Here is a 20349-nt window from a genome sequence, read left to right as displayed (position 1 = left end):
AGACGTCTTATCAAGAGTACCAGGACAGGAAGTCACTGCAACTGGCAATAAAATATTGCAACATGCCTGGTGATTAAATGTGAGTGAATGTTTTTTGTTGTTGTTGTTGTTTTTACAGCCTAAAACTTACATCTGGATGACAGAAAACTGAAACGTTAGTTATTGTTTGTGCGAATTTGTGATTATAGGCAAACCACTTTGTCCTCTTTAAAGCTACAGTGTGTAGAATTTAGTGCCATCTAGTGGCGGACTAATAAAATGCAATGAGCTTCAGTTCAAAGAGCTCAACATTGCCTTTCTGGATGAAAGACGGCGGCAAAATGTCAGTCTCCTGTAAGGCACATTACAGCAAGTAGCGATTACTAGATGCAATTATATAAACAAATGAGCGTTAATGTGATAGAACTTTTTTTATATGATTGAAATTAACTGTGAGTTTTTACAATTAGTGAATTATTAGTTCACCAATAGATGGCACTAAATTCTACACAAACATCCATCCATCTGTTCATCCATCCATCCATCCATCCATCCATCCAGCCATGCATTCTTCCATCCATCATCCATTCATCCGTCCATCCATCCATCCATCCATCAATCCATCCATCCATCCATCCATCCAGCCATCCATCCATCCATCCATCCGTCCATCCATCCATCCAGCCATCCATCCATCCATCCATCCAGCCATCATCCATCCATGCATCCATCCATCCGTCCATCCACCCATCCATCCATCCATCCATCAATCAATCCATCCATCCATCCATCAATCCATCCATCCATCCATCCATCATCCATCCATCAATCCATCCATCCGTCCATCCAGCCATCCATCCATCCATCCATCATCCATTCATCCATTCATCCATCCATCCATCCATCCATCATCCATTCATCCATTCATCCATCCATCCATCCATCCATCATCCATCCATGCATCCATCCATCCGTCCATCCATCCATCCATGCATCCATCCATCCATCCATTTTCTTGACCGCTTATTCCTCACAAGGGTCGCGGGGGTTGCTGGAGCCTATCTCAGCTGGCTTTGGGCAGTAGGCGGGGACGGGTACAACCTGGACTGGTTGCCAGCCAATCACAGACTAGTGTAACTAATCAAAGTAAATATTTGTGCAGCCACATGATTTTACCTCACAGCAACAGAATGAATTTTCCTGTGTATCACACATTGCAAAAAGACAATATTTCACCCATGGTTAAACAATAACATAATAGGAAAAATGTTGTTTATTTATTTTACAAAGATTCCCACAGGGGCATCATATGATCATTTGATTTGAAATGGGGAAAAATCCGTAAAATCTGTAACACTCAATTTCACACAAGGCAACTGTGACTGTTAAAGAAGGGGGTGATTATTTATTTATTTATGTATTTATTGACTGATTGATTGATTTGCAACACACTGCCTTTCTTCTACAGCTTTCTTTTGTTAAGTTAAAGACCGTCCAAAATTCGAGTTCGAAGTCACATTGACTCAATTTTACTTTTAACTCGTTTGCTCCCAATAACGTATAAATACGTTTTTTTTAATGTTTTAAGTGTCCCAAAGACGTATTTATACTTTTTTTTTTTAATGATAGAGCATACAGAAGGCTTTGATGCAGCCTCTCAACTGCAAAGAACGGTTGCAGAAATGGTAGTTATTACACAAACGGCCAGCAGGTGGCAGCAGAGCAAAGGAGATCAACCAGGGCCATGTAGAAAAAAAAAAAAAGCTCAATTACTTCAAATTTGAAATCGATTTGTGAAAACTGATGAAACTTAGCTCTCTTCTAATGCTAATTGCTGCAAAATGGAAACAGGTAGAAACATACTTTTTTTCCTGATGAAAGAAGAGACTTTCATCTTTCTTTTGATCGGTTCCATGCTTTTATAACAATTGAACACGATATTCTGTGGGCCTTGCAAAATCAGTCAAAATCCAGTAAAACAGCCGGGAGCGAACGGGACTGCAAAATGTGAAAATGGCGGCGAGTGAATGAGTTAACAAGTTTGTATATTTTTACTATCCAATTGGGACATTTGTAAGGTATGCGTCCAACAAAACTCTCTTTTCAACACAATCTATTTCAGGATGAGGTGGGGCGTTTCTTGCTCACCGCTCACTCCTTTTCCGTTTGGTGAAATATGCCAGACGCTGTTATTAAAAACCAAGAATACTTTATGCAAAAGTAAACCGGAGGCAAATTTGACCGCGGATCGCCACCAAAGTACACAGAGAATCCTGCAGCAGGTAGCGTGAACAATATCTGTCGTCGGGAAGCTTTGCATCGTCATTTTCCTACGAGCTTCCGCATCACCCCAAAAGGACGTCTCATTGTCCGTCCTCGTGTTTGCATTCCATTTGTTAAATAGGCAAGTACAAATGTCCTCCCTTTCAAGCACAAAGCCCTCAGCCTGCTCTTCCAATCCGTCGCTCGTCCGTCCATCAGCAGCGGCTCTTGTCCCTCGGCGGCAGCGCCCCAAGCTCGCCTCACCACCCCCAGCTTGGTCTTTGACACAACGCTGTTGTGCTTTTCCGGGTTCTTTATGCCGCCTGTTGTCCGAGGCGGATTGAAGAGCCTTTTGTGTGCGCGTCCGCCCCCGTCCTGAGTGGCTGGCCGGGAGGAACCGGCTGGGCTGCGAGCGGAGACGCAGGAATGCGCATATGAATGGGCCAGTGTGTGTCGGGCACCTGCTGACCGAGGGACGACGCGACGCCACGCGACGCCACGCGACGCCACGCGACGCCACGCCACGGGACGCGACGCGACGCGACGCGACGCCACGCGCCTTGTGTGGTTCTTCTTCATCAGCAGCGGCGTCAACGACTTGTTCAATTCCACGCGTAACGTTCCCTTCGCGCTCGTCAAGAGTGCTGAATTGTCGTTATCGTTTGTAGTGCCGTGTAGTTGCTGGTCAACAAATAAAGAGAATGACACAATTCGACTTTTTGGATTGTTTCCACAAGTATGCTTTGCAAAGGTCTTCGTCCATCCACACTGTCAAGTGCCTTCCAATGCGTTCCAAAGCATTTTGGAATGTTGGCGAATAATATTGCCTGAAAAGTTTGACTTTTGTCAACAGTCATATCATCATCATCATCATCAATAAATACAAGTGAAGCGGTTCCATTGTCATCCAAAGTACATGTCAAGTCCTCGAAGGCCAGAATCCTGCAGGTTTTAGAGGTTTCCCTCCTCCGACACAGCTGATTCCAATGAACAGGATCATGATCAGGCTTGCTGATGAGCTGATCATAAGGGTAACATCCAAAACTATGCACGATTCCGGCCCTCGCGGACCGAGTTTGCCCGCCACTGGTCTATGTTGTGTCCTTGTCGTTCCTTATTTTGAATCTTTTTTGGGATTTATTTTTTTTTTTTAATACCCAAGCGGCTTGTTTGCCTTTTTTAATTACCATATTTTCCGCATTATAAGGCGCACCTTCAATGAATGACATATTTTCAAACTTTTTCCATATAAAGTCGCTAAAAGTAGAAGCTGGGGTTACGTTATGCATCCATTAGATGGTGCTGCGCTAAAGGGAATGTCAACAAAACAGTACCAAAAAAAAAGCACAAATAAATTATTTGTACAATTTTTAGGACTAAACACAATTTCTCTTCATAATATTATGTGGCCCTCGCGTCCTTCGGATTTTCTGGATGTGGCCCTCAAATGAAAGAAAGAAAGAAAGAAAGAAAGAAAGAAAGAAAGAAAGAAAGAAAGAAAGAAAGAAAGAAAGAAAGAAAGAAAGAAAGAAAGAAAGAAAGAAAGAAAAAGGTTGGGGGATTGGGATCAAAAGTGAAGTTTTTCTTTTATGTTATATGCAGTACAGTATGTGTCACGCTCTAATTGGTGTTTTCTACACTATGAAAGGGCCCTTGAAGTTGCGAAGCTGTGCGGCAGATCAGGCTGGATGTTCTGGTTCTGGTTGACCTTATTTCAGAGAGCCCTCAAATGGGCTCCGTCTCATGTACTATAAAATTCAACATCTCCCCAACTGTGTGCATGGAGCACCTCAAACCTAAAATTGTGTGACGGATTCGGGGAAGAAAAATGCGCATGTTTAAATAAAAATGCAAAATACCACATTACAAGGAGTGCAACGTGTCTGCCGAGTTTCTTAGATTTGAAAAACGATTTCTAACAGTCATCTGCTGTGATAGGATGTAGACATATGAGCCCCCCCCCCCCCCCCCCCCCCCAAAAAGCCTCATTATTGCCCTCTGAGTCATATGGTATAGTTTATGACTTGTTTGTCTGGCCGTGCTTTTGAGAAGATTGCATCTCCATAATCAATAATAAAAAATAAAAAAAACACCCAAGCAATCAGCTCAATGTAAAAAGTCGAAAGAAAAACTCTCTTCTCTAACATAGCCACAACAAAAAAAACACTGGCATGTTGATTGCAGATTTATTCCTGAAGAAAATCTGTTTGTGATGAAAGTTTCTTTGCGTGCGTTGTATTTTGTTGTCTATGTTCTGCTTGCCACATGAGGATGCAAAAGGCCCGATGATGTATTCAACCAGTGGTGTCCAAACTACGGCCCGGGGCCCATTTGCGGCCCGCCGTCCATTTTTCAGTGGCCCGCGACATATGCTAAAAATGTCATTTGACTCGGCTCAATTAAAATAAAAACAAAGATGTTTGGAGATGGACAAAGTAAGAAGGGAGCGTGTCAAAAAAACACAGGTGCTATTAAAGGTTATTTTAGTTCACTAAAACTAACGAAAAACTAAAATTCAAAAACAATTTGGTTAACGAAATAAAATAAAAACGAAGATGCTTTTTAAAAAAAGAAAACGAACTGAAATAAAACTAACTATAATTATAGCAAACATGTCCTTCGTTTTAGTCTTTGGTAATTAATTTTAATGCATCAGACTTTGGGGATGATTTGAAATGTGATTTTTAGTGGATTTATTTTGATATCAACTGGAATAATGACTTTGCGCCCATGCTGTGTTTTTTAAATATTGCGCACAAGTAATACACATAAAAAAAACTAAATCTAACACTGAAACTAACTAACCTAAAACTAAGCATTTATTAAAGAACTAAAACTAATTAAAAACAGAATCCCTCTGAAAACTAATTAAAACTAACTGAATTAAAAAAACCAAAACGAAATAAAAACTCAAATAAAAAACTCCAAAACTATAATAACCCGACTGCCATATTACAAATAAATTGGTTTACATACTGTAGCATTTTTCTAAATGTGCAAAAGCACAAATAAATGATTTGTACCATTTTTAGGACTAAACACAATTTCTCTTCATAACATGATGTGGCCCTTGCGTCCTTCGGATTTTCTGTTATGTGGCCCTCAAATGAAAACGTTTGCACACCCCCTGTATTAAACAGTCTCTGGTCTTACATGATTCTTCTCAGCGTGCTTCCCTGGCGAATGGAAGACGTGTAGCGTCGCTTCGAACAGGACATAACGAGATACTTTTCAAGAGCGAGCGCGGACACAGATTGGAATTAACACATTCACTGCCATAGACGGCTTTAGACGTCAAAGATTCATTTTTTTCCTGCACACGCAATAAAATAATGTGCAAAAAAAAACTTTTTCGTTATGCATCAACTTGGTATTAAAGCAACAACAGTAAATTGCAGCGTTTACTACACATCGTTTAAAAAAAACACAACTTTTGTGTAGTCTCCAAGAATATTCAAAACATGCGGACATCCAACTTTAACACATTCACTGCCATAGACGGTTTTAGACGTCAAAGATTTTTTTTTTGTCCTGGACTGGCAGTGAATGAGTTAAGCATCGTGTCTGAGAAGCGGCTCCCGCAGATTTGATGACGTCGGCGCAACCTCCGCACGCGCACGCCCACTTCGCCAACGCGGATGAGGCAACACGCACGTGGGACGGGCCTCCGTGCCAGTCTGATGCCGAAAGCTTCATGTGTGCCCATCTGCCAGCTTTTTACCTGATGACTTCAGGTCCAGCTCTGCCAAGGGCTCTTTGAGATTGGCATACATTGAGCACTTGCAAGAAAATAAAGGAGCCAACGGAAAACCATGACATGCACAGTGTCATAGTAACTAGTAACATTAACTACTCTTCATCTCCAAAGTGTAAAAACATCGAGTCATTTCCACCCTCATCCTGGTTTAAAAAACAAACAAACCCAAGTATTGCAAACAGACCGCCGTCCATTTCTGATGAAAATAACATCCATTCCTTCTTAAACTTTGGGCTCATTATGGTGGAAGTGGGTTCCCGGGCCAGGAAGTTTCATTGCTTTCCAAATAAATCTCACTAAACAGAGCTGTAATCCAAATTCCTCATCTTGTGGAGTCCTCCGTCTGTCTGCACACGCGACATGAAAGCAAAATCACACCTTTTCATTCTCGACAACAACAAAAAAAAAAGAAGCAACATCTCAACAAGATGAGGATGAGTTAGAAACAGCTGTTTGAAAGTAACAAATGTGAAAGAATGACAATTTTGGACTGTTTTAATGTTGCTATCACCTGACATGATCATCACATCAAGTCAAAGTGGCATGCGTGCCAGTCAAAACCACAACTCTCTTAATTAAGAACCAAAATGAGCTATTTTTTCACAACCTTATGAATGTTGACTGAATGAGTCACACATTTGAGTGGGAAAAAAAGGCTCACTCATTCAAGTTGGGTGATCGTGGAAGAATTCGTCACTGAGCGTAAACAGCACTTGGCAAAGGCCTCCGAACTCAAACACCCCCCCAACACCCTCATTCTCCTTGTGCTGTGTGGCGTCAGCTGCAATGAGCTCCAGATGTGGCCTGGCAACCATCCAGTGGCTGCACTGGATGTGCTTTCCAAGGTAGTTTGGAAACACCGCCCACCGGCCGACCCAATGAAAGTCGCTCACATTGAAGAAGGGCAGATTCGGTTTGTGTTTGTGTGCTGCACTGTAGAAATGTAGAAAAGGGAAGGGATTTGTCTTCAATATGTGCTTCTTACTCAAGTGGAATTTAAGTTGAATAGATCATATTTTTTTTCAGGAGTAATAGAAAGACTGATCGGTCCGTGTACTTTTCGGCCATTCGTTTTTCCTTCTGAATCAAGGACACGGAAAACGGGAAACAACCAATTTCCGTTTTTTGTTTTGATGTATATGAACAAATAACGCAAAACGAGTCGTCTCCCGTTTTTGTTGAAATAAAAATGGAAAAACTGGGAACGAGCCCTTATCCGATGTTCTATTATGTGTTTATGTAGCACAAATCGGGAAATGAAATGTGGCCGTAAACCGTTTTTCGCAAGCTGGTTTCTCCTTGACCCGGAAGCCGTTCATCTTTTGCGGCACGTCACAAGCTGCTGCTGCTGCAGTGGAAGCTTGCTGCCCCCTAGTGTCTATTTCGAGGCCTCTGACAGACAATGACCTGAGAGCCACCTTCGGACATTTCTCTCCAAAAGTCCTCTTATAGGACCAAATTGGCTACATAGATGTGTATCGATTTCACTAGACGTCATGCCGTTATTTTTCATTTCCACTATCAAGTTGTGATAGCCATCTAAAGCCATGTTTGGAAGTCCCGAAGAATAGGCGCCAACGGGGACCTCGAAATAGACACTAGGGGGCAGCAAGGTGCCACTGCAGCAGCAGCAGTGACGCGCCGCAAAAGATGGACGGCTTCCGGGTCAAGGAGAAACTAGCTTAATTTTTATTTCAATTTTTCCTTCTTTTTTCCCGTCTTTGTTCCCCTCCCCCTCATCTCTCTTCTGTCCAGAATAAAACAAACGTGATATTGTTTGGTAGATACACACTAAAACTAATCATCAACATATTTATTCTTATAAAGGTGAGAGAAAAAAAAACAACAGTGGGTGTTAATAAAATAAGAATAAGCAACAAAGACTCCACTGTGTTTATCAAAACGTATTTTTACCATCAGCATCTGTAGCACAGCCTTTTTGCAAGCTATTAAAACAGACGGTTAAAACGACAGAATTATGCCTGGCAAGTGACAAAATAAATATGTCATGTACTTTTTGTCATCATGGAAAGATCCAATTAATTTTTAAAAGTCAATGGAAAATACGTATCAACCTACAATATGGCTTTTCCAAATGCTGCTGTTTAGTTGCCTTTAAATGGTAGGCAAAGTCTTAAAATGAACCGTTGCATCTCTATGTGGCCCTGCGCTGAAAATAACTCATATAAGGAAGAACTTAATGATGACCAGATTGTTAAGTCAATATTGCATAAAAACACAGCATTTTTTTTTTTTTTTTTTAAAGAATAAACTGTAAAACTGTTGTGTTGAATGTGATAACAGTCGAAAAATATGGGTGTAACTTTTGTGCTGGTGTAACAGAAAAAAAATGGTGCACCAGTGCAGTTTTTTTTTTTTTTTTTAAATCCTATTATTATTATTTTGTATTTTTCTTTTCTTTTGATAATATGTTATGTGTGTTTGTTATATGGACCTGAGTCTGATCAATACACGTGAATTGAATCAAGATGGAACAATTAAAGAGAAGGCCGGCCTCGATTCCTGAGGAGTGGTGAGTATGTAGCGCCCTCGTGTGCACATAGACAGAATTACAGCTCGTACCTCTCTGGGGAGAGGCGACACAAACTCCCAAGTGTTGCTGTGCGGGTCGTAACGCTCCACCGAGCACAGCTCCTTGCTGTCGTCACGACCTCCGATGGCGTAAATGTGGTCGCCCACCACGCACACGCAATGGTCGGCGTGCTGATGCTGCAAAGGTTGGATGGAGCACCAACTGTTGTGACGAGGGTCGTATCTTGAAAAAGAATAATAATCATTATTCAAATTCATGAATGATGACAGGAGTAGGTTATTAGCAGGACTTCACAAATAAAAGGAAGAAAATGTGTGCAGATTGACGCTCATCATAGAAGTCAACGTAGATTCCATGAACATTTTGAAAACAGCATTGGTGTTTACAGTATGTATATTATTATTATTTTTTTTATTGTTGAACTAATTACCCATGATTGTTTGTGTATGTATCTGTATGTGCCTTGTGACTGGCTGGCAACCAGTTCAGGGCCAAATTCGGTTCGACGTGTGGTCCGGGCTGGGGCCCCCAACAATTATTAAGTAATTATAATATTTAATATATTTGTAATTGTGCTTTCTCAAAAACAAAACAAAAAAAACAAAACAAAAAAAACAGACTGAGATGATTAAGTTTTGCAATCCAAATTTTTCCACAAATGACACATTGAATTGAAAGACATCGTTCTTTTTGTTTTGTTCTGTGTTTAGGTTTGGAAAAAATATCGCTTCCTCTTAATTTGTCCTCACGTTCCCTTTCTAAAAAATTTGATTTGCATGTTAATTGGTAAAAAATTAATGATGGGCTTTGTACATTATTTTTTAGGCGGTTTCAGATTATTATACTTTATGAAAATAATATGCAGTCACATCCACTTGATTTGTTTTATATATATTTTTTTCTAATTAAATAAATCGTGCATTTCTGGCGCGTCATACTGTAATTTTTTCTATCAAACACTAGAGGACGCTTTTGACAACAGAATGCGGTTGGTCCTATTTAGTCGACTCTTGATTACAGCCGATTATCACAGACAATTTGAATGGTTTAAATAATAATAATAATAATAATAATAATAATAATAATACATTTTAAATAATAATAAGAGGATTTTTTTTACAAGAATTATTTATTTATTTTTTTACAAGCTTTATATTTCACCTTTCGATTTTTACACAACGATTTGAACTTGTATTACTTTACATATAGCTGTTCTGACTAGCGATTTTACATTTCTGCTTTAAGGGTTATTACTGATTATTGCGCTCATGAGTGCCTTAAAAAACGAAGAAGAAGAAGAAGAAAACACAAAGAAAACACAAACAAAGAAACCAATGTTGACCGAGGAGCTGAGTCGTGTTATCGGATTTGGAAGTTTAGCTTCAAGGCCAACCAAAGGTATAAAAACGACGACGATTGGGTCACTTTGCCGTGTGGAACTGAGCCAATTAACTCATTCACTCCCAACCATTTTCACTGAAGTGCTTTCCTGGATTTTGACTGCTTTTTCAAGGCCCGCGAAATATTATGTTCTATTGCTATAAAAACATGAAACCTACCAAAAGAGAGATTAGAGTCTCTTATTTTATCAGGAAAAAAAAGTATATTTCTATCTGTTTCCGCTGTGCAGCAATTAGCACTAAAATTAGCTAAGTTTCATCGTTTTTCACAATTCTGCTTAGAACTGTGGGGAAATCAGCTTGTTTTAACATGGCCTGGTTGATCTCTTATACTCTGCTGCCACTCAACCATTTTCTGCAGTAGAAAGACTGCATCAAAGCCTTCTCTATGCTCTAGCAAAAAAACAAAAAAACAAAACAAAAAAACAAAACAAAGAAACAACGTATAAATACGTCTTTGGGACACTTAAAACATTTAAACTATGACGTATTTATACGTTTTTGGGAGCTAATGAGTTAAGTGCTGCAAGCATCCTAGCATCCATGGGTGCAGATTCCATAACGGCTACACAATTTGATTCTGTTTAGGTAAGGACCAAATAGACGCAGTTTTAGAGTAATATTTACACTTGGAACAAGAAGAGCAGTAGGCTCCAGTAAACAAGAATCAGACAGATGAACATACAAATGCACCGAAAAGCACGTCGAGTTATGCTTTCCGAACGGTATTGGTGATGATGACGGTCCGTGTGGCTGTTTAACCTTCAGACCATGCAGGGAGATCCGGTTTCACTTGACCTTTTGTGGAGGCCAATAAAAGGTCGTTTGTTGGCCATCATTCGGAGATGAGAATTCCATTTTCTCTCATCCGGAGAAATCTGCGCTTGGCCGGGGAAAACGTTGGGGTAGAATAAATGAAACAGAAGACTGCAGACACACACGGGTAATTAATTATCAGTCAGTCTATTCCACACACTTCGAATGAGGTTTGGCTTGTCAAAACTAGACATAGTGAAGACAATTCACCTGAAAATCGGACATTTTTTAATGATGCTTGCTGATAACAGAACAACATTTTTAAGAGCGCCATTAATTGTCTGGAGTATTTGTCAGGAGTCGGCGTCTTAGTATCTCAGCCAGTGAGGTGTAATTTTCAGTTTTTCTCTTTTGGAAATTGTTTTGCAAAAGTTGATGATATTGGGTTAGTCTTGTGTTGTTAGGAATTTGAATTGATTTTTTTTGATACAGTTTTAATACATTTATCTCTTCAATTAACTCATTCACTCCCAGCCGTTTTCACTGAAGCAACCCCGTTTCCCTGTTTTACTGGATTTGGACTGATTTTTTGCAAGGCCCACAGAATATTGTGTCCTAGTGCTATAAAAACATGGAACCTACCAAAAGAAAGTTTAGAGTCTCTCCTTTAATCAGGAAAAATAAAAGTATATTTGTATCTGTTTCCGTTTTGCAGCAATTAGAATTAGAATATAGCTAAGTTTCATCATTATTCACAAATGTGTTGAAAACATTGGGGGAAAGAGCTTGTTGCGTCGTGGGCCTGGTTGATCTCTTATACTCTGCTGCCACCCGATGGCCGAATTTTGTAATAACTACCATTGCTTTAAGCGACCTCTTCAGGTCAGAGCCTGCATCAAAGCCTCAAACCCTGATCTAGCATTAAAAAAAAACAACCAACCCCCCCTCCCCACCCCAAAAAAACAACAACGTATAAATGCGTCTTTGGGAGCAAATGAGTTAATAACAGTAACGTGTCTAAATCATTATACTGTATACTAGTATAGTATTAACTAGTATAATATTTCATGTAATCCTCACCACCTCACTATGACTAGTAGTAGTATGTTTTTAGTCCAAAAAAATACTAATAATAATTAAAAAAAATCATGTGTACTAGTCATTTAGTTTGCCGTTTCTCAGGCGTTTCCTCGAGCGCCCCAATCCAGCCTGTTTTCCATGTCTCGCTCAGCAACACACCTCAGCATCGTTAACAGGCTTCATGCAAGCTTGCCGTTTAGCTAATCGTTTGAAACACCTGTGTTGGCTGTGGGAGAAGATGCAAAACAGGCTGGAGGACTTGAGGACCGCGGTTGAGAACCACTGCTTAAGCGTATACTGTAAAACTCTGCGTAAGTGTAAAAGTTGAAGCTGCTGTATTGAAAATTGAAAATGCAATGCTGCAGCAGGTTGTTGTTGTGCTTGTATACCAACATACCAGTCATGTGGAAGCGCAAAGGAAAACAAGTCCACAACTAATTAGTTGGGGATAACGAAACTGCAATGGTGCCATTTATATCCCAGATGATTTCCCATCGTGGCCCAAACGACTTTGTGATCCCAACATATAAACATGGAATCCCAGTTGACATTTTCGACTAAAAAGCTTACTTATTTGTGTCTTCGCTTGTTGACCCGATTTTGACACATTGAGCAGATTGCATTTCGAATTGGACATTTTTTCTAAAAAGTCGAAGAGCGAATCCTGCCGCGTTCACCGCGTTTGCACTCCCTTCAACTGTGATTTGTGCGGCGAATGGGAGGTTGTAAAGTCACGACGGTACTTTCCTGGCAGGTGCAATTCTGCAGCGGCCGTTCCATGTTTAGGAGTCCGCCAATCCATTTTCCTCCGCGGCGTCTTTGCTCTGCTGTTTGATGCTGTCTGTTGTTGTGGCATTTATTCTCCCTATGACAGAGAAAAGGGTTTTGCATATTGCGCTTTAACAGGATTTGAATATTGGATCCCATATGTAGTTGTTTTTATTCCCATTGTTGAAATATATACCACTGATATATTTCCAAGCCCCATTGCGTAATTCCAAACAAAACACTCTCAATCAATCCATCATCTTTTATCGTCATTGCTCGTCCTTGTGTAGGGCTGACAGAAGGCGAAATGACACTTGCAACACCACTGACAATTTAGCGTCTCCAATTAAGTCACCTTCCATATTTTTCATTCTTCGGAGACAAAAAAATGGTGTACAGTATTTGTCAAATCGACGTCACACGTGTAGTGAAGCAGTAAAAACCGATTATACAAGACGTCAAGCAGGCAACTGTAGCTCGTCCGAGATTCTGCTTTGACACTTTGACAGCTGCTCTCAAGAGGGGTGTGATAAAAAAAAAATCGATACGGCAATATATCGTTGCGGGCCTCATTACAATACACGTATCGACATGCCGGCGTCAGAATCGATATTGCTCGTTATCTTTAAAGAGGTAGTTAGCGTTTGCCTTTGCAGCTTACATTGTAATAAAAAAAATAAAAAAAACAGCAGCGTCTTTGAAGTTAATTGACTTCAATTAATGCAAAAATAGCTCGCCAGTGATTGGACACTGTGTCTTGCGAAGAAAAATGACAACAGAGGAAGAATATCAACATTTATTTACTTCTAAACTTAACATGGTACGTATCTTAATTCGATACCGATTAATCCCAATACAAATTTCTAAGTCGATTGTTGCGATTTTTTTAAATTCAAATTTAGAATATACTAATCAGTAACTTGTAGAGTGTAAGATTTGTATGAAAATGTATTATTTATTTATCTGAAACTTCAGTCTTATACAGGTTGTAATCTGTTTCATGTTTGAGCAGCATTAAAATAAAATATTAAGGCTTAATGTTCCATTAAAATTACATCTTCTATGCTTAAGGTGTGAACCCTAACCCGAAGTCAGACGTTTTGTTGAATATTTTTCCATTAAAAATGGAAGTTTAAAAAATCGATTCAGCCGCTTATTGAATCGATTCGAAAATTGTGTGATGTAGTATCGCGATATATTGCCAAATCGATTTTTTTTTAACACCCCTAATAACAAACATATCCTTTAGGTGTACGTATGACTGTTATGCAAGTAAATTAATGTAATATATCGGGATACGTATCGCCTTGAAGATCAAGTATTGGGCTACATATGTATCGCGATACGTATCGTATCGTGAGGTTGGCGGCAATACCCGAGTCGGAGCTCTCAAAGGGTCGGTGGTTTGTTATGGCCGACTTCTTCCGGAATGTCCCAGGCAGGCAACAGAAAGCAACTTTCTGTCCCTTGCCTGGTTTAAGACGAAATGATGAATTAACATGCGGCTCATCGTGCAGAACGCGCTGCATTTCCCGTGAGACTTAATTCCACAAACACCGACACCTCCCGTAACCTTGGTAACGGCTGTCTTCTGAAACATTAAGAAGAGAGAGTCCCGCTAGATGAGACTAATTGGGGGATTCATTCTGGATCCTGAGTGGGTGTTTGGTCATACGTGCTATGCTGAAGTCACGAACTTCAGCATCGCATTGCGGCTGGAACTATTTGCGATATGTGCTATTTATTAAAGGGGGTGACGGGCACATTTTGATTTCCCGGAAAACAATGTCTACACGTCGCAGCTTACGGAAGCAAGTCTGAAGGAAGATGGAGTACAGCAACAACATAACCATCTGTAGGTCCATTACGCAGACGCAAGGAGCTGTTTACAATAAGTGTGCGGCGGGATTCATATGCAGAAGATTTATATGAATTAAATCGAGCGGTCGGGTCCAGTGCGCACCACATTGAATTTCGCCTTCAATCTGCTCATTCGACTGTTTTAACAAGCCACATCTCGGGTCCATTTCGCAATTTAACTTGCTCTTATGTTAATGGCATAACAATACAGGCACCAGGCACCAAAATTGTATTTTTTATTTTTTTTTGCTTGCTTTTATTTCTTGCTAGACTTAATGATCCATAGGAAAAAGTGTATTTCCAAGTGGATAGTGATTTGGAAACATTAAGGAAGAGCAAAATGGAGAAATTAAGTGTCAGTATTGTGCTTGACTAAGAGGTTTAACAACACGATTGTATGTGGTCCATTAATGAGATGCTACTACACAGCAATTGGATCGTGCTTAGCACAAAGAACAACAACAAAAAAAACAAAAAAAACAAGCCTTCATTAGCATGTTGATTGTTCACAATATTGTTCACAACTGTTCTCTGTCTGGTAACATTCTATGGATTAACCAGCACATTATTTGATTCATGGACAAAATTGTCAATGTTGTAAGGAAAAAAAAAATAGTAATGTGGCTTCTTGGCAAATTGAGCTAATTTCCATTAGAGACAGATTTGTTACAATTAGTGGTCAGAAGAAAAAAAAAGAAAAAAAAAAGAGCTGTATTGCCTTTACAAAGACAATTATAACATGTCTGGGGTCACGCCAGGGTTAAGTTTGCGTTCATGACCTGTTATGTATATGTTTTGAATTGATGTAACAACATCCAGTTTCAAATGGTTTTAAGCTATGTGACAGCTACGTGTTGTCAATCAATAAATAAGGTTATTACACCAGAGATTGAATTAATAATAACAATAATAATAATAATAAAATGAAAAATAAGAATTCAATCAATCAATAAATAAGGTTATTACACCAGAGATTGAATTAATAATAATAATAATAAGAAGAAAAATAAAATATTTATTTATCTCTTTATTCAATACTTCTTATTTCTTCACTGATGTAAAATGTATTTACTTGAAGAAAAAAAAAACTATTCACAATTCAAAATGTTTGCTTTGTTCTTGTTTACTGCAAAACTGATGTTTATGTACAACACTTTGTATACAGCAACGCCTGTTCTTAAAGCGCTTTATAAATAAAGTTGAGTTGAGGACCGATGTGATGTCAATCTTTAATCCTTTACTTAGTCACAACCAATCAGATCGATTCACTGCGTGTAGTAACTGTCTGAGAAGTGTGTTTGTGTGTTTGTCGGATTGTTACCACTGTCTCTCTGTGCAACTCTCTTTGTTTCTCGTCTCGTCAAGTTTGTTCCACGTCACTCGATGTGAATAAATAGTTCAAACCTGATTTGTGTCTGCGCTATGGGATCCAACCTCATCAGCACATCAATTGTGCAAATTTTCATTTGATGTTGTGTGATGTTAATTGAACAATGTTAAGGTTTTATTTATTGTAAATTGGACTGATGTGTAAACTTTCAATCCAAACTGGACCGTTCTGGTTATCTTTGAAGACGTTTCACTGCTCAGGTCAGAGGTGAAATATCGAGAAGAGTCCAGTTGTGATCACTTCAATGTCATTTAATGAACAGTCGCTAAATGTTGCTAAATCAGCTACAGTCGAAACCCAAAATGTATTCATACTATTTTTTTTTTGTTGCATGTTTAATCCAAAATGCTTTTTATTTTCAACAGCGGTGGATTTTCCAACCCACGCACACGCAATCCCCAATTAAAAATGAACTTAAATTTGAGTAACTCGTTACTCTACACAGACGATATTGTAAAGAAACGTGTTGCTTTCAAATGCAAACGACTAATAATAATGTAAAATATATTACACTTTGGAAGCTGCCCAACACTGGTAATCGTTATAGCCCAAGAGCAAAAAGAAACTTTTGAAAGTGAACTTACAAGGGCATAAACCACTTTTTTTTTTTTTTTTTTTTTTTTTATTCACCACTGGGCTCCCATTGCATCGGAGCAGCAATCGGGCGAGCCGTGTGTCAGACGTGACCTGCGCGACTGATCGGGGTTGTTTGTCATCGGCGAGTTACCTGTAGCATTTTGGCATTTTGTTCTTGGCCGAGGTTATTTAAAGCCTCCGGGGATTTAAGCGGCCATGTTGCAGTGACGGTGTCAAGGATCACTTCAACTTCCCTCATGAAAAGGGCCGTAATAAGGCGGCCCAGATTGTCCTCCACTCGCGCACATAAAACACCGTGACATGAGAGGTGCTCAGAGAAATATTGAGCCACATAATCAATGTTATTTTCCTCTTCTTTTTTTTTTTCCCATGATTGAACTCAGATAAAAGAATGGATTGTGCACCACTTAAACACTCATAATTACTCATTTTAATTTAAGAATACTCTACCTATGCTATGATCAATACAAGCCACAAAATTCTGACTGTGTTGCGTGAGCTCTATCTTATATTCTTCCTTGACGCATTCAATATGTCAGAGAGGTATTAATTCCAGCAATACTGTATGTTAATTATGGTGGCTATTATTTTTGCAGGGGTGTAAAACGTTAGCTACTGCATCATCGTGAGAGACGTCCCGAGAAGTTTTGACTCGCTCAAGTAACTAATGAGGTCGACTAAATCAGTACAGTTCTTTTATCACCAAAAGCATATTTGTAAACGTACACCTCTCAAAGTATATGGATTGAATGACATTATATTGTGCAAAATGCATGTACTGCAGGGGTCCATTTTTGTTGTTGTTTGTGGTACAGATTTTTTGTGTTCTATCCAATTGACAAAAAAAGTTTTAGACCCATGTGAATGCCTTTGAAAAGAGCCCACCGTAGTTTGAAATAAACAGGAAGAGCAGGAATTCGGACCGGGGATGGGAAATTTATTGCACTTTTATGCACTATAAACCATCTGAAATCCCGCAGTAAATTCTGCAGGGTAAATATGATTATTTAGAGTAAAGTTGACTCTTATTTTGAGTGGGTGGGACCACCATATAGACCTTTTGAGTGATATTTACACTTGGAAGAGAGTAAAATAAAGAATTGAAAGAATGAATGAATGAATAAATGAATAAATAAATAAATAAATAAATAAATAAATAAATAAATAAATAAATAAATAAATAAAGAGTCAGTATAGGGTTGAGGAAACAAACTTCAGCTGTCCTGCCATAAAAAAATTAAAAAAAAAGAGCTAAAAAAAAAAAAAAAAAAAAAGTGATAAAATGCTCATGATCCAAGCAGTCCTACAATTGTCCATCCTGGTACATGCAGTATTCTTCTGTATTTTGGCAGGGTCGTCTTTAGCTTGATTTTCTTCTCTAATGGTGATAAACAGCTACAAGTGCTACTAATGATATGAATGATGTACAGTAATTACAACTTAAAACTGATCAGGTGTTGTAGGGAATTATTTTTCAAAGTTTGTCTGTCCCTGGTCCCTGGTACCCCCTTTTAGGTAATTTGCCCATAAAGGGTACAAATTAGCGATGCACGATAATGCCATTTTCAACCGATACCGATAAACCAATCATTTAGAAGTGCCAATGTCGATAACCGATAATTAAGCCGATAATTGTTTGCAAAATTAACTTGAATACAAATATACTTTCGAGTCCTAATATACGTCTATCAAATACATTGAATTATTGTATAAACTTTGCACAATGTTTCAATGTTTCGTTGCATGTCTGAAATTATTGCTGGATTTCTTGATTATCTGGTTTATCTGTATGAAATCAAATTGGCGATAATTATTGGCAGATTTCCTTATTATCTGGTTTATCTGTTTGACGTCAAATTGGTCGATAATTGCTGATAATTATTGGCCACCGATATTATCGTACATCCCTAGTACAAATATGCGATAATATGTACCCAATGGTACCTTTTTGCCTACAAATGGTACAAACCACAAGGGTCCTATATATGCTCCCTGTTTAAAGGTTACCAACAGGTGTGCCCTTGAGGATACCGCCCCATTGACAATTTAGCACATTTTTTTTCTGGCAGTGTAGAAATGAATACGTCGTTGTGGTTTTAATACATACAGAGGCTGAAGTGAGACAACTTTTGCTTTTGGTTTACACTGTGTGCGTAATTACCACCTGCTCGGTTTCACCTGCAGCCTGCTTGCTCAACCGGTCTTGTTATTGTTCCAGTAGTCAATTCATATGTGCACAGTGGTTCAGGTACCGATATGAAGTGCTAAAATAAATCTAAATGTAAATCTATTAAACTCTCAAATCCTTTCTAAAACGTGGTCATCCGTTCTTGACGATCATACATGTTCTCCTCTCGCAATGTGTAAAAAAGTTATTAGCTAACTTTTCGTTCTACTTATCACAAAGTTGTTTGTGGACTTTTCTAAAACATGCTACAAAAGTAACTTTATCATGCGCATGAAGCTTGCATTGTGTTGTCGTCGTCATCGTTGACTCATTCTGTAGCATTTCTTGATCTGAAAATAAATATCATGGCACACCATAAAATAAAAAAAATAAAAAAATCACAACAATGATGAATAGGCTACCGAATTAATGATCTCATTTCATTCCTCTCGCACGCTTTGTTGAGGATTCGACCTCTGAACTGGTTATTTGGGATTGATTAACCACCACAGTGCGCTTTGGTAAGAGAGAATGCAAGTCTTCAGTTGAACTCAACCATTTAATCAACTCAGAAGTGCAGATATATATTTGTATATGCAGTTTAACAGTATCGGGAGAAATAAAGGAAAGAAAATAATTACATTTAGAGCAACTATCTGAGTGTTTATATCATTCAACAGCAAATTACACCCCCAACGCAAATAAACTCAAATATATAAATGTTTACAGGCTGTTGTGGATGAAAACTTACTGCATTGTCGGTCGACATTACTCATATTAGCAAGTTACTAACAGCCACACACGCTACCAGTTAGCTATCAACTACTGATAAAGTGCAAACATTAGCCAAAACAAACAAACATGTAAGATAGATAAAGACTCATATGTTCTTACTAATCACAGATATGGAGGATATCATCATAAATTAGAAATGGAACTAATCAGACTGAGCACTTACGTCATCATTGACTCCTGTCACGACTGCATGCTATGAGCTGAATCGCGAACAAAGGAATGAAAACAGGAAACGGAAACGCGGAGCTGCTTTTCAAAGTAAAAGCATTCGTTTCAAAATGAGATCGTACACATCTCAAAACAAAACAACTTGAAGCATTCGTTACATGTTTATTGTAACTTCAGCCATCTTAATGGACAAGCATTTTGTTGCCCTGCCTAGCATAGCTTGATTTAACATAGATGTTTCTAATGAATGTGTAAATGACAGCAGAGGTCCCAAAAAGCGAAATGGAGCGGAAGCATTCGGAGGCGGTTTGAAGTGAGTTTTATTGAGGTGGCGAGCAGGATGACCAAGGCGAGAAAACGTGGTCGGCAGCGAGTGGGTGACTTCTTGGCCAACTTGCCAAGGAGCAGATGGAGTGTCGAAGGAACGGGCCAATTTGAACCAGAGGTGGCGGGAAACAAGCAGTCCACTTATAAAAGCGTCCAGCAAGGCTGGGCAGGGAGGCAGTGGCAATACAAAAAGATTAGCTACCGTAAAGTTCACAGTAGAAAAAAACTACAACTAAAAAAACAGGCCGGAATATCAGTCAAAACAGTCGCTCCAGGAACCACCCCGGAAAAGCTACCAGCAAACAAGGCCACAGGCCCATCCTGTAGTTACCAAAATAAAAGCGAAAGGCACAACCGCCACAGAATGAATAATAATTTTCAGACAAATGGAGTAAAACATCACCCCAGATTATCTCTATTAGCACACTGGTTGGAAATCACTGCTTGTATAGCCTTTCGGAGATTTTACACTTGTGACTCATGCAATAA

At 39.0% G+C, this 20349-nt stretch overlaps 1 protein-coding gene across 5 annotated transcripts in view; it reads right to left on the bottom strand.

The window, feature by feature from the left end:
- Positions 1 to 1279: 1279 nt before the first annotated feature.
- Positions 1280 to 20349, bottom strand: part of LOC144018802 (uncharacterized) — a 37013-nt gene continuing 17943 nt past the window's right edge. The window contains exons 1-6 of one of the 5 annotated variants that reach the window (XM_077521358.1): positions 19529 to 19583; positions 18565 to 18920; positions 12539 to 12653; positions 10751 to 10833; positions 8582 to 8774; positions 1280 to 2922 (exon numbers count right to left, since the gene is read on the bottom strand). In XM_077521358.1, the coding sequence (XP_077377484.1) occupies positions 2302 to 2922; positions 8582 to 8774; positions 10751 to 10833; positions 12539 to 12568 (927 nt within the window). In that variant the 5' untranslated portion in view covers positions 12569 to 12653; positions 18565 to 18920; positions 19529 to 19583 and the 3' untranslated portion in view covers positions 1280 to 2301. Of the gene's footprint in view, positions 3069 to 8581; positions 8775 to 10637; positions 12654 to 18564; positions 18921 to 19528; positions 19584 to 20349 lie in introns of those variants that run through there. The other 4 variants (XM_077521357.1, XR_013283518.1, XM_077521360.1 and 1 more) reach the window with 4 other exon arrangements.

Source organism: Festucalex cinctus, chromosome 5 (genome assembly GCF_051991245.1).
Source record: "Festucalex cinctus isolate MCC-2025b chromosome 5, RoL_Fcin_1.0, whole genome shotgun sequence".
Lineage (NCBI taxonomy): Eukaryota > Metazoa > Chordata > Actinopteri > Syngnathiformes > Syngnathidae > Festucalex > Festucalex cinctus.
The sequence above is the reverse complement of the archived record's forward strand: the minus strand, read 5'-3'. Positions and strand labels throughout refer to the sequence as shown.